This window comes from Daucus carota, chromosome 3 (genome assembly GCF_001625215.2).
Source record: "Daucus carota subsp. sativus chromosome 3, DH1 v3.0, whole genome shotgun sequence".
NCBI classification, from domain to species: domain Eukaryota; kingdom Viridiplantae; phylum Streptophyta; class Magnoliopsida; order Apiales; family Apiaceae; genus Daucus; species Daucus carota.
This window is the reverse complement of record NC_030383.2, coordinates 63202382-63218921: the sequence shown is the minus strand read 5'-3', so window position 1 is coordinate 63218921 and position 16540 is coordinate 63202382. Positions and strand designations below refer to the sequence as shown.

At 34.2% G+C, this 16540-nt stretch overlaps 2 protein-coding genes across 2 annotated transcripts; both read right to left on the bottom strand.

Moving 5' to 3' along the window:
• Window positions 1-6968: 6968 nt before the first annotated feature.
• LOC108211559 (receptor-like protein 47) lies at window positions 6969-10429 on the bottom strand. Its single transcript, XM_017383192.2, has 2 exons — window positions 8939-10429; window positions 6969-8249 (listed from the first exon to the last, which is right to left on the bottom strand). Exons 1-2 carry the CDS (start codon window positions 10425-10427, stop codon window positions 7093-7095), a joined length of 2646 nt encoding a protein of 881 aa, XP_017238681.2. The 5' UTR covers window positions 10428-10429; the 3' UTR covers window positions 6969-7092.
• A 1662-nt stretch (window positions 10430-12091) lies between these two features.
• On the bottom strand, window positions 12092-15670 carry LOC108212958 (receptor like protein 22-like). Its single transcript, XM_064090191.1, has 3 exons — window positions 15161-15670; window positions 13656-14952; window positions 12092-13558 (listed from the first exon to the last, which is right to left on the bottom strand). The coding sequence occupies exons 1-3, from the start codon at window positions 15668-15670 to the stop codon at window positions 12402-12404; spliced, it is 2964 nt and encodes a 987-aa protein (XP_063946261.1). The 3' UTR covers window positions 12092-12401.
• Between the last annotated feature and the right edge of the window lie 870 nt (window positions 15671-16540).

The window sequence follows — 16540 nt, the reverse complement described above, 5'->3', positions numbered from 1 at the left end:
AACGATTGTAAATTTTTTTATTCCGCCGGTTTCTCGCCTTCGGCCCTTCAGCCTCGCATTAATTAGGGTTTAGGCTCGAGGGAGTAGGGCCTACCGACCCTACACCCTCAATCCTAAACCCTAACGTTCGGCCAATTAATTTACAGTATGAATTAATCATTCTGCAACCCAAATCTAAACCCTAAATGTTAACGATTGTAAATTTATTTATTCTGCCGATTTCTCGGCTTCAGGGCCTTCGGCCCTTCAGCCTCGCATTAATTAGGTTTTAGGCTCGAGGGAGTAGGGCCTACCGGCCCTACACCCTCAATCCTAAACCCTAACGTTCAGAAAATTAATTTACAATTATAAACAAATTTTTCTAAACCCCATGTATGAACGCTTAAATATTCTTTTTAACGTAGGAAACCGCAGCCGCTACCCTTTGGGGTGCACTGGTTAAATATTATTATAATTTGTTATAACGTTGACTAGTGAGTGAATTTCTTTCTATATGGAAATAAGCAAGATGTGAGTAATATGAAAAAAAAACTCAGATCAGTGAACGTAACTTCATGTTACGTTAGACTTTTTTTAAAAAGTATTAAACCTGGAAACACTGTTGCGTGTGCCGTTTATGATGGAAAAACAGAACGTGAGTTTAAGTAGTGTTATAGAGTGATAATGAGGGCCATTTTTTATTATAATGACAACTAGGGCATTTGACACTAAAAAAAGGTTACTGGGGGCCTTTTCTCTTTTGAAGGTCTCCCGTGGTTGTGCTCATTAAATCATGAGGTGGTGGAAATTGAATCAGACTCTCTCCTGGCCATTAAAGCCTTGCATGACTCTCAGGAAAATCTTTTAGAAGTTGGTCACATCTTGAATGCCTGCAAGCTTATTTTAAATTCGAAGCCATGTTATTCAGTTTCATTTGTTAAACGACAAGCGAATGGAGTAGCTCATCTAGTAGCTAAATTATCCTGTTCTTTAAATTGTCAAAAAGTGTTTATGTCTCCTCGAGATGTATTGTTGGAGATTTTTCTGTATGACATTTCGTATTAATGAAATTTGTCTTTTATTCAAAAAAAAAAAAGAAGGTTCTGAATATTATAAAAAAAGTTAAATTGTCCTTGGAATATTATGTTCTGGTTAGATAAAGTAATGTTTTGATATGATACTACATTATCTACCGTTATATTTTTTAGAGTTTCTCATTGTGTAACACTTTAAAAAAAATATAAACGTCACTCATTTAACATTATTAAGTGATATTATGACAAAAAAGAATATTATAAAGTGATATTTGAAATCATATTGGATCTAATATTTAATTTTCGAGACATTACTACTTAAAAATGTGATAATGATAAGGGCAACATCCGATTTTCAGCATGTGATTTAAAAGATAATGATCATCTGTTATTCGTGAAATTATTTTTAATTGTTTTTTAAAAATATTAAAAATAAATTATATAGCTATGCAGTTAAATCATCTAAATTAGTGTGCCTAAAATTAACGAACTCACTAATTTGGAATATAGAGAGTATTTTATAATTTAATTTGTAAAATAATATTTTTAATTCTTTTTTAAAATAAAAATAAACATATCCCTTTTACTTAACATTTACACACGTTGAGGGGCTTATTACCACGATCTCCTTTTACATGTTCATTTTGATTTTCGAAAGTCAAATTAACCAATTTTTAACTAAACATATAAATTAAAAATATACATTGTGAGTCCATAATTATCATTTTAGTAGATTTAGTCCGGGTTAATAGGCGAAAAGATCATTGAACTCATGGCCAACTTGCAGTTAAGTCACTGAACTTAAAAAGTTTGCAAACGGATCACAGAACTCGATTTAAGTTGCAGTCAACTCACTGAACTAATAAAAGTTTGCAAATAGGTCACTGCGACGTTAAATATCAGCTGCCTTTAACAGAATCCTTTAAAAAAAATAAAAAAAACTTTGAGAAAAATATAAATATCGATTTTTTAATAAAGTTGAATTTTTTTAAAATACTTTAAAAAATATGAAAAAACATCGAAAAAATCTAAAAATTTTGAAAATAAATTTAAAACTTTGAAAAAATCTGAAAATTTGGAAAAATTCTAAAATTTTTTAATTTCAAAAATTTAGGTATATTTTTTGAATTTCCAGATATTTTTAGATTTTTTTAATTTTTACATTTTTCATTTTTTTAAAAAATTCCAAATTTTTTAAAGCCTTTTCAAAAAATTTAGGCTTTGTTGATTCCAGAATTCCACCTTCCCAGTGGCATGACAATGGTCACTGACAGATATGCCAGTTCCCCATTTGAGACATGGAGCCGGTGCATCACAAACATAACAGTGACACTGCAACAGACAATGGTCAAATAAGATACGCAGAACGTTCGGCACTGAAAAGAGGTGTAATAATTAATTCTGAGAAAAAATATTATTACCTGGTTACAGTATTGTTCATGAGGAGTAGATGTAAAGGGAAGTTTAGCACAAAGATCTCGTGGGTGAGGATAGTCTCGACATGCGACCTATAATCCATCAAAGTATAGCACCCAAACAAATTATATTGGAAGTTGCAACATAAATCAGAAAAAATTAAATAAATATCCACTCCGATAATTAAAAAAAGAAAGAAGAGAAATGACATTAAGTGAAGCGGTCATTATTAAACAAAGAATTTATTAACCATTATCCAGAAAAATCTGAAAGATGTTGATATTAAAGTCTGAACATGCATGAATCCAATATACTATTCACTTCAAATAATACCCAATGAAATAATTTGTACACAAATAAACTACTAAAACACCGTATGCATCTACTACAACTTACATATACAAGTCCGAGTGTCGAGTTGTCAAATTATTAGGTTAAATGCCCATATGTTATTAACCGTTTTCATTTCCATACCCCTATGCATTTGATAGTAATGCAGTCAACGACTCAACTATAAACTTCTTAAATTGTCATGATAGAGGCTCACACTCTCTATTGCCTCAAACAATCTACTTTCTGAGGTTAGTTTTATCAATTAACATCAATGTTACCTTACGTCTTTTGACCTTGGCTTTGGATTAACAATCTAAACACAATTCAATTATCAAACAAAATAATATAATCATAATAAGCACATTAAACAAAAACGCCCAGCTTATATATTGGATTAATCAACATTCATCAGACTACTTAATTCTCCAAAAAATAACGGACTAAACATATGAAAACATAACAAAAAACACAAAAGCAACACATAATATCAAAAAAAACAACAAATGCAGCATTATACCTGCCCTGTCTCCCCAACAACAACAAGCTCATCCGAATCACCCCCTACCGCAACATTCTCACTTTCGACACCAACTTTGTCAGGATCACCATCTAAAATCACACAATCATCATCATCATCCTCACCAGACCCCTTCACTTCACCACTAACCAACAAACTCTGATTATACTCATCACATTTTCTCTCCAAAGTATCACAAATTTCTTGCAACCACTTACCATCATCAACTTCACCACCATTATCAACCACCCCCAAATTCTTACCCCACCCCATATCATCATTATCTCCATTCAAGCCAAACATAGCACTTTCATCCATCAAGAATCATAAAATCTTGCCTTTTCACACTCAAAACACAACCAAATTCAATCAAGAACCAAATGGGCTACTCCAAAATCAAATCTTTAGGCCTTCTACAACAATTTCAACAAACCCCAGATAATATCCATAACATGGGTATGATTCTGTGGGTTCTTTTAGTGTTTAGTCTGTGTTTTTGCCAAGGGGGTGTACATATACATATACCCACGCATGTATGCATATAAAAATCTCGGCGAGAGAGAGGAGAGAGGGGAGAATAACAGCAGAAACCCAATTGAATTACGAGGGTTTTGATGTTGGAAAGTTGAAGAGGCGGTGGGTGTTTATATATGTATGTACAGGTGTGTGTATTTAATAGAGCAAGATTTCGTGTTCATATTATTTTCTGATTGTGTGGGACCCACATGCTAAATCTTACAGTATTAAATATAATTTCAAGATTTTATAATTTGCAGTTTGATTTTGTAACTGTTTTGTTCTATATGAATACCACTTGCCAAATTAATTAAAAATTTAATTTTTAAAAGTTTATAATATTGCCGTTAGATTTTGTAACCGTTTTGGTTTAGGTGAGTAACACTGATAATCTTATTAGCATTTAATTTTAAGATTTTATAATTCTAAGGTGGTTGGCGGTTAGGGTAATTGTTTTGAGTATTTAAAAATTTTAAATTTTAAAAGGTGACGAAATAATTAGAGCAGATTGGTTGAAAATTACACAAAAAATGGATATTGAAAGATTTTTATTTAATGTTGGATATTATATTTTATTGATGTAGTTGTGAATTTTTGAGATTTTTCTGGATTCTCATTTAAGAAGAAGATTTAATTTAGATTTTATATTAGTTTTTTTTAAAAAGATATTAAATTCAAGCGTTATCTTGTCAATATAAGTCAAACTTTATCTCTCGGAAACCGTACGTTACTTATTTGAAAAACAGACGTTATATTTTTGTAACAGTTCAATATCTGTTTAATATATTTATCAAAATTATTGAGAAAACATGTAGGGTCAGGGATAGTGGGATAGTCCTACAGTATTTTTGTAATGTAGGCCCATTACAAAATCACATGTGAAAGGAATTTAATTAATTCTGCTGTTAGCGTTTGGGTTTGGTTTGATTGAAAAATATACAGAACAAATAATTGTTCATGGGCTTCATACGGAAATGGGCCGGTAACTGCGTTTGTGCAGACCATTTACAAAATTTATTGGTTAGAGAAAAATCTGATCCGAATGGATACTCAACCTCGACCCGAATGAATTTTAACGAACATGATATTTTGGATTTGGATTTGAATTTAATTTTTAGACCCGAACCAGTTTGAATTTGGATTTAGATATTAAGTATTCCGTATCAAAACCGGACCCGAAATCTAAATTCGATCCAAACACAAAACCCGAAAAAATTTCCAAATATCCAAATATATGTATGTAGTATACTAATATACTTTTTTTCAATTTTAAATATACTAAATTGTGTTTATAATATGGATAGATAAAGTGTGAATGTGTGTAGTTTAGTTTTAAATATAATGAAATTCAAGGGTGAAAAAATAAAAAATAATATTTTTACAATACTACTTACATTTCTGGATTCGGGTTTTGGATAAACCCAAACAAACCTGAACCCGATCTGAAACCCGTGAATTTGGATTTGAATTTGATATGTGAAACTCGATTGGATTTGGATTTTAAAAATAATTTGGATTTGGATTGAGATATCTGATATATCTGAACTGATTCGACTTGTTGCCATCCCTGGTGAAAATATGCAGTGTACACCTTCAAATGGAAACAAATTAACAAACCTGTCAGTGACTTAGTGGGCGAAATTAATACTCCCACTTTCCCACGTATTTGAGACTCTTATAAAATATAATTTTATAATTTTTTTAAAAATAAAAGTTTGATATTTATATTTTTATTCAAAACCAATATGATTGAAAAAATATTATGGAATTATAATTTATATGAATCTCAAAAATATGGGTAAAATTAAACTGCGGGAACAGATGATATACTTTTAAATTAAACATGTTACTGCATTTTTGTCAGTGTAATACTCTTTTTGGAAGGAGTTGATGATTCAAATCTCGTCCAAGACTCGAAGACAGATGAGCAGGCCTCGAACTTGAGCTGGGCTGCTCGCGACTGGTTTGAGCTGAAATTTGTTCAATAAAACTCGACCTGGCTTGAGTTTATATACAAGGCTGACTTTAATGAGATTTCATAGCCGTTTAATTAAAGGAGTCGAACTCCGTAGAAGTTTTGTCTCAATTAAATTAAAATGAGCCGGCTCGCCTTATTCGATTAACCTCGACTCGACAATTTTCTTCCACTCATATATAGCTAAAAAACATAAGAATCTCAGATGACATTTTTGGTCTAGACAGGTGAACCACACTGACTCATATATTCTCGAAAGTGCTGATTTTTCCTTTTTGCGGTATTTTCCCGGTAAGATTATTCTCTGAGAAGTTCAAGACCTCTAGAAATGTCAATCTAGTTAACTGCCTAACTGGTGTGGAATAGCCTCCGTCAATCGATTTGAAGACAAATCTAAAGATTGATTCATATTTCCGAGCAGCTAGAAAGTATGAGTGTGGTTGAAGGTATGGTAGTGCACGGTACATGAATACGAGAATCCGTAAATTTAAAAATATCGGGATTCGGATGCGAGGGATTCAGTAAATATTAACATGTTAAATATATATATAATAAATGTATTTCAAGAGTTACATTTATATTTAAACCAAATAATCAAACAAATAGTTCAATATCCTTAACAATTTAAAATATAATTATTTAATAACACAATTATTACATTATTAAGTGATAGAGTATTCAACAAAATCACAAAATTAATAATCAACAAGAATCCTCAAAAACCTCCGAGCACCTAAGAATGAGTTCGCGGTGCGGCGGACGAGTGAATAATCCCTGTTTTCTAATGGCGAGCAACGGGGAGATGTCTAGTAAGATCATTATGAGATAGATTGAGCAATGCAAGCCATTTAAGCTCTTCGGAAACCTCTGAAATTTCTCCTCAAAATTTGTTGCATGATAGATCAATTGTGTAAATATGAAGAATTTTATTCACTTCATGATTTCTTCCTTTCATAGTTAACGAGACAGAAGACCTGGAAATAGTGTGCAGATAGCTCTCAGATCATAATTCACGATGGACTAATTCGAGCCGATGGGTCCTCAGAAGACCTTGAAAGAGTCTGTCGAAGATCTGGCAGAGAAGAAGACCTATCCCTGTTAACATTGCGCAAATTATCAACACATATAAAATACTAATGCGCCCCTGCTTTGCATCGCAAAGTGTTAAATCAGCATTCAGCATCCTCTTAGCATGGTCAAGATTTAACAAGTGGTTCTTGTATTAGTATGAGAACTTGAAATCATATTTACAAAAAAAAAAGTTCAGTATATGCTAACATTGATCAGATTCATTCTAAGATAAGGTTGTTTCTAGTTGCGCATCACATCAACTTCTGCTGCAGTGTCTCAATGTACCTCAAAAACCACCAAGGCTTTCCAACTGTGAAGACAATGTATCCTGCAGACAATCCGCCTATTGATCCACATGCATATCCCATCAGGATCACTTTCCAATTGAATTCATCAACGGTATCATCTTCATCAACATTTTCATCATCGCCATTTCCAACTTGTGAAGGGGGCACTTCGTCTATACATTTCTTTGTCAAAGGAACTCCACACAAGGCCGAGTTACCTAAGTAAGATTCTTCGCCAAAAGTGCTGAACTGTCCTTTCCGAGGGATTTTCCCAGAAAGATGGTTTTCTGACAGGTTCAAACTAGCAAGAAATGTCATACTAGTAAGTTGATCTGGAATAACACCTGTCAATTGATTTGACGACAAATCTAGAGACTGGAGCTCTTTCATATTTCCCAGTTGTGATGGAATAGGCCCCGAAAGACTATTATGAGATAAATTTAGCAATGCAAGCCATCTAAGCTCTCCGGTAATGTCTGGAACTTTTCCTTCAAATTTGTTGCACGACAGATCAATGGCCGTGTAAATATAAAGAATATTTGTCACTTCATGCTCGCTTCCTTTCACATTTAATGTGATAGAAACTTGATAAACGTAATAGGCTTCGTTTGTGTTGTTGAAATAATCATAATTATTATCATTTGGTTTCATATTCTTGAAGTATGAAATTGGCAGATAGCCGGTGAACTGATTGTTGGATAGATCCAAAATCCGCAACTTGGGAAAGGGGTGTGGTATGCTCCTTCTAGTTATTCTCCCGAAAAATCTGTTTGATCGCAGGACCAGGACTTCTAGCTCTCCAAGAGTAAAAAGCCATGACGGAAATGTTCCACCTATTTCATTTTTTCCAAAATCAAGAATTTGCAAGTGCTTACAGTTTGCCAAAGACTGGGGAACCAATCCTTTAAAGTGATTGTTATAGATGTTAAGATACGTCAGACGACAACTCTTGGAGAAATTTGTTGGTATTGGTCCTCGAAACTGATTATTAGCAAGATTAATCGAAATCAATTTATCAGCAAGATTCCCCAAACAATGTGGAAGTGCACCACTTAATCCATTATTTGACAGATCAAGAATCGAAAGGGAAGTTGCATCGCAAATTGTTGGTGGAAGCTCACCTGTCATGATTGTTGAAACTTTGGTAAAACTGTAATATATACTCGGCTTAATGACCTTTTAGCCCTCGAAGAATGGGTGGAAGTTCCGATGCGGCCTCAAAGTTTAAAAACGTACATTTCGACCCTCAAAGTATCTTTGTCGTACTTTTTAGCCCTTTTTAAAAATACCGATACAAATCGGGGGATAAACTTGACAATTCATATTCGGGGTGAAGTTTGGGCGTACCTTTTAACCCTTAAAGTATACATCTCGTTCCTTTTAATCCCTAAATAATACATTAAAATATATTAAATGTTCCTTTTAACCCTTAATGTTTAATGCCCCATTTAACCCTCACGTGTGAAATGTCAACTTTGCCCACCCGTTATATACCGGTATACGCCATAAGGGTTAAAAGGTACGACAAAGATACTTTGAGGGTCGAAAGGTACGTTTTTAAACTTCGACGCCGCATCGGAACTTCTACCCAAACTTTAAGGGCTAAAAGGTCATTAAGCCATACTCCCTCTAATTTCAAATATATGACGTTTGACTTTTTGACATATATTTCTAAGTTCATTGACCTTATAGTTAGAATTATTATAGAGTTTTGTGCCAAAAAGTCAAACGATATGTATTTGAAAACAGAGGCAGTAGTTGTTAGCATAATTAAATACAACAGAAGGAAAAAATATGGAATTAAAAATACCTGTAAAGTTGTTCCCCCTAAAATTGATGTGATCCAGGATTGGAAGAACATTATATTCCTTAGGAATGTTCCCAGAAAAATTATTGTCTGCCAAATTAATGTAAAGCAGTGATGTAGAGTTTTTCCAGAAGTCACTCTGAATATTCCCAGAGAGACTATTATGATGTACATCAAGAAACCACAGATTTGTGAGATTAGAAATGGTCTTTGATAGTGTTCCAACCAATTGATTACGAGCGAGATTAAGATATACTAGTAGTGTTAGGTTTCCAAAGGAAGACGGAATATAGCCACCAAGATTATTGTAAGCAAGAGACAAGTCCTCTAGGTTAGTCAAGAGCCCCAGTCCTGGAGGAATACTTCCTTCAAATAAATTTGTATTGTTTGCGAGACCAAGTTGTATTAATTTGGAAAGCTTGAAAATATTTGTTGGAAAAGGTCCCTCAAAAGAATTGGAGTCGAGATATAGGTGTTCAAGCTCAGAAAGCAAACCTATGTCGTTGGAAATAGAACCTGAGAAGTTATTACCCCAGAGGAAAAGGGTTCTTAGTTTAGACAGCTTGAATATATTTGGCGGAAGCGGCCCCACAAAAGAATTAGAGTGAAGATCTAGGTTTTCAAGCTCAGAAAGCAAACCTATGTCACTGGAAAGAGTGCCTGAAAAACTATTACTCCAAAGTAAAAGGAATCTTAGTTTAGAGAGCTTGAATATATTTGACGGAAGCGGCCCCTCAAAAAAATTATTGAACAGGGCAAGAACTCTCAACTTGGAAAGTTTGAATATGTCTGGTGGAAATGGCCCCCTAAAAGAATTTTCATTAAGATAGAGGGTTTCAAGATCACCTAGATTGGTTAATACTGATTCGCGCACAAGATCGCCTGTGAACTTGTTATATGAAAGGTCAAGGTATGTCAGGTTACGCGAGTTAGATATAAATTCTGGAAATTCCGACATAAGATTATTTTGATAAAGGTCGAGGATGGTCAAACAAGGCATGGGGGAGAAATCGGACCAATTTGGAGCTTGCAGTTCATTCTCTGACAGGTTTAAGATGTGTAATCTTGAAAGATGGCTAACCTGGTACGGAATGGAACCATTGAGATAATTATTGCTCAAATCAAGATACCGAAGTTGTGTTAAATTCCCAATGGCTGATGGTATTGGACCAGAGAAGAAGTTATCTGCAAGGGTGAGATTGTTGAGATTTGGAAATGAAGTGAAACCAAACTCAAAAAGCTTTCCAGTGAGTTGTTTGTTGAAAAGGTTAATGTCAGAGACTGAACCTGCAGAGTTACAAGTAATGCCAGTCCAGTTACAAAGATTATCGAGATGAGTGAGTGACCAAGAATCAAGAAAAGAAGAAGGGGCTAGGCTATTCTTCCATTTCACAAGAGCTTCTCCTTCTCGTGTTGTTGCAAGAATGGATTCAAGTGATGAGAGAAAGAAAACAAAGAGAAGAAGGTGATAAGGCTTTACAAAGTATGCCATATTTCTCCTCAACTGGATTATGAAAGGCTTTACTCTGCACTCTTCTATTTATATACTAATGATTCTATATTTTATATGAACTTAGAAGACTATGATAATATGATTCTTGATATTGATTATAATATTTTTTATTAATTTATTAGAGGACTTTGGTTTTTCTGTCACGTTGATTATTGCATAGTCTTTACCTAATATATTTGTCCCTCTCGAGCAACAACTACTACATCTTTGAAAGGTTGTTGAGGCAGGAGGCCTCTGAAGAAGACTTGGAAAGTATGATTATCACACAATTTATTGACAAATTTATAACTTAAATATAATTCTAATATTTTTTTGGTGTCATTGATAATCAAACTCATCATGACCGTTTATAAATCCTATTGAGACTTGAGCATCAAAATTGTTTAGTCCATATTTATCGAAAAGTTTTAGGGCTCTATTTTATTTTTCAGTTACAAATTTTTGTGGAACGAGGATCTACTCTCACGGTGATAAAGAAAACTAATATTTCTCAACTTATCATACAAAAGCTTGAAGCAAAAATTATAATTTGTTTCAGAAAAAAGGTAAAATTTATATATCAATAATATTTTTATCAGACCAATTAAATAAAAAAATATTTTAATAAATAGATATTTTATCAAAATATTTAATAGCTAAATTTTGTTAATAAATTAATAAGAAACTACAGATACAAGAGTACCTGCAGAATGATGTTCCTGTGCTGAGCTGAAAGTAGAACCAGCTGAATGATTTGGATGTGCACCAGAGAAGCTTATGGTTTCACCCAGGGCCAGGGGAGGCTAACATATGTTGAGTCAGAAAAATTAATGATTCTTTTTATTCAGTAGGAGCTTGTTTTTAAAATCCATTTAAATCTTCATTTTAGTCCTGCTAATCTTGATGTTAGAATATATCATGATCATCCTGAACCTAGTTTTAGGAGAATTGATCATTTAACATGGTATCCGACCCTAGTTTCACTTGCATTTCTTTCTGTAAGAAAATCAGGTTGTATAGGCATCGGAGATTCTCCTTTGCTAACAAAGATAAGAACCACAGATGACATTTTTGGCCTATCTTCGGGAGACTGTTGCACAGATAGAAGACCAATATGAATTGTTCGTAGCATAGATGTGGACTACGTGTTTATAGCTTACGTGTTACTAATAGATTAGTCCATGGAATTGTCTTCTTTGTGTAAAACTGTCGAATTCAATAACTCCTCAGTATGATGAGGAACAATATTTTTGTCGACGTATCCAACTGTTATTGTTAGACATTTGAAGGCAGGACCAAGAGCGGCCACTGTCGTGCTTGGCTAAATCAATGCTAGCCTGGGAGCTGAAGCTGAGACTGGAATGTGTGGCATTGTATATTAATTTGGATTTGGTGCTGGAGAGGAAAACTCGAAAAGAAAGAGAAGAAAATATACATGTGGAATACTAATGATCCTATATTTTATATGAACTTGTAAGACTATGATTCTTGTTGTTGATTATTATATTTTTTATGAATTTATTAGCGGACTTTGATTTTTCTGTCACTTTGGTTATTGCATAGTGTTTATCTAATATATATCTATCACTGTCAAGCAACTGCTACATCTTTGAGAGGTTGTTGAAGCTGTAGGCCTCCGAAGAAGACTGGAATTTTTATACATTACACGTGTGAACAGTGTGGAAGTGTGCTATTAAATTGTTATGTAAGAGACTAAAGCAAATTAATGGATCTTGGTACAACAGGTGTTTGATTTAAATTTTTTGATTTTATATTCTTTTTAATTTACATTAACATTCATCAAGATAGCAAGTTTAATATTAATACCCCTGAAGCAAGAGAAATCATTATGAGTCCCGACCAAACGGATTATTACATAATACTAAATACTTATGTAGCTAGTACACTACTGGTTCAGAAATGTCCACAAGGACAACAACTTTCAAGTTCGTCTTGATCGGCCAGTACCATTCTTCATGCATATCTTTTCATCAACTTCAGTTGCAGTACTTCGATATATCTCACAAACCACCAAGGCTTTCCTAGTTTGAGAACAATGTACGCAGATGACAATCCACATATCAGTCCACATCCATATCCCATCACGATTGCTTCCCATGTCATTTCATCACCAGCATCATCTTCATCACCATTTACAACTTCTTGTGGAGGTGATGCTGTGTTTGCACATTTCTTTGTCAAAGGTAATCCACATAACGCGGAGTTTCCTAGATAAGAATCATTGTTAAATGTGCTGAACTGTCCTTTCTGAGGAATCTCTCCACTAAGATGGTTTTTCGAGAGGTTCAAGACCTCTAGAAATGTCAATGCAGTTAGCTGAGGTGGAATAGCCCCTGTCAGTTGATTTGAAGACAAATCTAAAGATTGGAGTTCTTTCATATTTCTCAGCAATGATGGGATAGGTCCTGTTAGACTATTATGCGATAAATTGAGCAATGCAAGCCATCTAAGCTCTCCAGTGACCTTTGGAATTTGTCCCTGAAATTTGTTGCACGACAGATCAATGGCTGTGTAAATATGAAGGTTCTTTGCTACCTCATACTCCGTTCCCTTCACAGTTAAGGAGACTGCTGCATCATGATGGAAAGATAGATATCCTTTGGAATTCTGATAACGATACAAATTATCAGTTGATTTCATATTCTTAAAGTATTGAATTGGCAAATGACCAGTGAATTGATTGTTGGACAGATCCACAATCCGCAACTTGGGGAAGGGATCTTTTACGCTCCTTCCACTTATTGTACCATAGAGTTTATTTGATCGCAAGACAAGGACTTCTATCTCTCCAAGTACATAAAGCCATGACGGAAATGTACCACCTATTTTATTATTGCCAATATCAAGAATTTTCAAGTGCTTACAGTTCGCCAAAGACGGGGGCAAGAATCTTTCAAACTCATTATTATCCATGTTTAGATATTTCACCTGACAACTCCTGGAGAAAGTAGTTGGTATTGTTCCTCGAAACTGATTATTAGCAAGATTAATGGAAAGCAATCTATCAGCAAGTTTCCCGAAACAATTTGGAAGTGCTCCACTTAATCCATTATTTGACAAAACAAGAACCGCAAGGGAAGTGACATTGCAAATTGTTGTTGGAAGCTCACCTGTCAAGATTGTTGAAACTTTGGTAAAACTGCAATAATCAGATTACCAGCTTAGTTACATATGAGAAAAGGAAAAGATATATAGAGAAAAATATACCTGTAAAATGGTTCCCACTTAAATTGATGTATTCCAAAGTTGGATGATCGTTGTATTCCTTAGGAATGTTCCCAGACAAATAATTATTTGCAAAATTAATGTAACGTAAGGATATAGAGTTCTTCCACAAGTCACTCTGAATATTTCCACTAAGACTATTATCACTTACATCAAGATTCATAAGATTTGTGAGATTAGAAACGATCTTTAAAAGCGGTCCAGTCAATTGGTTAGAACTGAGATCAAGAAATACTAGTAGCTTCAGGTTTCCAATGTCAGATGGAATATAGCCACTGAGATTATTGGAACTTAGATCTAAGTAGCTGAGGTTAGTCAAGAGTCCCAGTCCAATAGGAATACTTCCTTCAAATAAATTATAGTCAAGATATAGGTATTCAAGCTCAGAAAGGAAACCTATATCATTGGAAACAGAACCTGAAAATTTATTTTCCTTAAGGGAAAGAAACCTTAGTTTGGAGAGCTTGAATACATTTGGCGGAAGCGGCCCCTCAAAAAAATTAGAGCGAAGATTGAGGATTTCAAGCTCAGGAAGCAAACCTATATCATTGGAAACAGAACCTGAAAACTTATTACCTCGAAGATGAAGAAACTTTAGTTTAGAGAGCTTGAATACATTTGGCGGAAGCGGCCCCTCAAAAAAATTAGAGTGAAGATTGAGGAATTCTAGCTCAGGAAGCAAACCTATATCATTGGAAACAGAACCTGAAAAGTTATTACCCCAAAGGTTAAGAAACCTTAGTTTAGAGAGCTTGAATATATTTGGCGGAAGCGGCCCCTCAAAAAAATTAGAGTGAAGATTGAGGATTTCTAGCTCAGGAAGCAAACCTATATCATTGGAAACAGAACCTGAAAAGTTGTTACCCCAGAGGTTAAGAAACCTTAGTTTAGAGAGCTTGAATACATTTGGCGGAAGCGGCCCCTCAAAAAAATTAGAGTGAAGATTCAGAAGTTCAAGCGCAGAAAGCAAACCTATATCATTGGAAACAGAACCTGAAAACTTATTACTCCAGAGAACAAGATGTTTTAATTTTGAAAGCTTGAATATATTTGGTGGAGGCGGTCCTTCAAAAGAATTGTTTCCTAAATATAGGAATTCAAGATCACAAAGCAACCTTATGTCATTGGGAATTGATCCTAAAAATTTGTTACTTGACAGGGTGAGACGTTTTAATTTGGAAAGCTTGAATATATTTGGCGGAAATGACCCCCTCAAAAGAATTGCCAACAAGACTGAGGACTTCAAGATTATGCAGATTGGCAAATATTGATTCACGCGCTAAATCACCTGTAAACTCGTTTTGATCAAGGCTGAGGTGAGTCAGGCCATGAGAATTGGATATGAAATTTGGGAATGTCGACGCAAGAGGATTGCTACTGAGGTTGAGGATGCACAAAAAGGGCATGGGGGAGAATTTGGACCAATTTGGAGCTTGCAATGCATTCTGTGACAGGTTTAAGACGAGCAACCTCTGAAGATGGCTAACCTGGAACGGAATGGGACCATCGAGACTATTGATGCTTAAATCAAGATATTGAAGCTGTGTTAAATTCTCAATGGCTGGTGGAATTGGACCCGAGAAGAAGTTGTATGCGAGGGTGAGATTGTTGAGATTCGGAAATGAAGTGAAGCCAAACTCGGACAGCATTCCATCAAGTTGTTTCTCATAAAGGTTAATCTCAGAGACTGAACCTGCAGAGTTACAAGTAATGCCAGTCCAGTTACAAAGATCATCGAGATTGGTGAGTGACCAAGAATCGAGAAAAGAAGAAGGGGCTAGGCTATTCTTCCATTTCACAAGAGCTTCTCCCTCTGGTCTTGTTGGTAGAATGGATTGAAGTAACGAGAGAGAGAAAACAAAGAGAAGAAGGTGAGAAGGCTTTAGGAAGTGTGCCATATTTCTCCTCAAGTGGGTTATGAATGCAATACCATACTGCCCACTCTTATTTATATGCTGCATGCTTGCCGTGTTACTTTGATAAAGATTCTTGGACATTGTGCACTAACTTGTGGACCATATATTCTCGTATATAAATGCGTGAATATTATTCCAAAATACTAATGGTCATATTTTTTCTGGACTTATTAGATGACTTTAATTTTTCATCACTTTGATTATTGGGAAAATAGATTTTGTTCCCGCTCAATTTATTGTATTTTTAGAAACTTACCATCCAACTAAATTTTTGCCACTCAGTCTAAGATCTCTTTTAAATTTATATCATAAATTTTAATAACTTTATCTTATTATAATTTTCAAAATAAATATATAGAGAGAGAGGAAAACTTAATTCGATGATTGTGCATCATTTTATGTTATTATTACTCCCTATGTACCTTTCATTAGTTTACAGTTTTTTCTACCGTTTAACACGTATTTTAAGACTCTTATAAAACATAGTTTCATAACTTATTTTTGCGATTTTTTTGTGTGTAAAATTCAAACGCTGAATTTTAATTCGGAAGAAAAAAATAAAATTATTTATGAAACTACATCTTTTAAAAGTCATAAAATGTGTGTAAAATTCTTATGACCCAAGGTAAACGACCTTGGGGACATAAAAAATACTATATATATAAATACAGACATATATCAAATCATCTAAATATCACAGACTACTACCATATTTTAAAAATGCTACACAGAATTAATGTAATGCTAATAATCAAATCCGAACCTAACTTCAGTGACAAAAAAAAAACTGAACCTAACATTAGTGAGTAAAATAAAAAAAAAATTAGTTGAGTGGTTAGTTTCTAAAGACGCAATAAGTTTAGTGACAAAAAATTATCATAATGCTAGTAATCAAATCCGAACCTTAGTTGGTGGCTAAAAACAAATCCAAACCTAATATTAGTGAGCAAA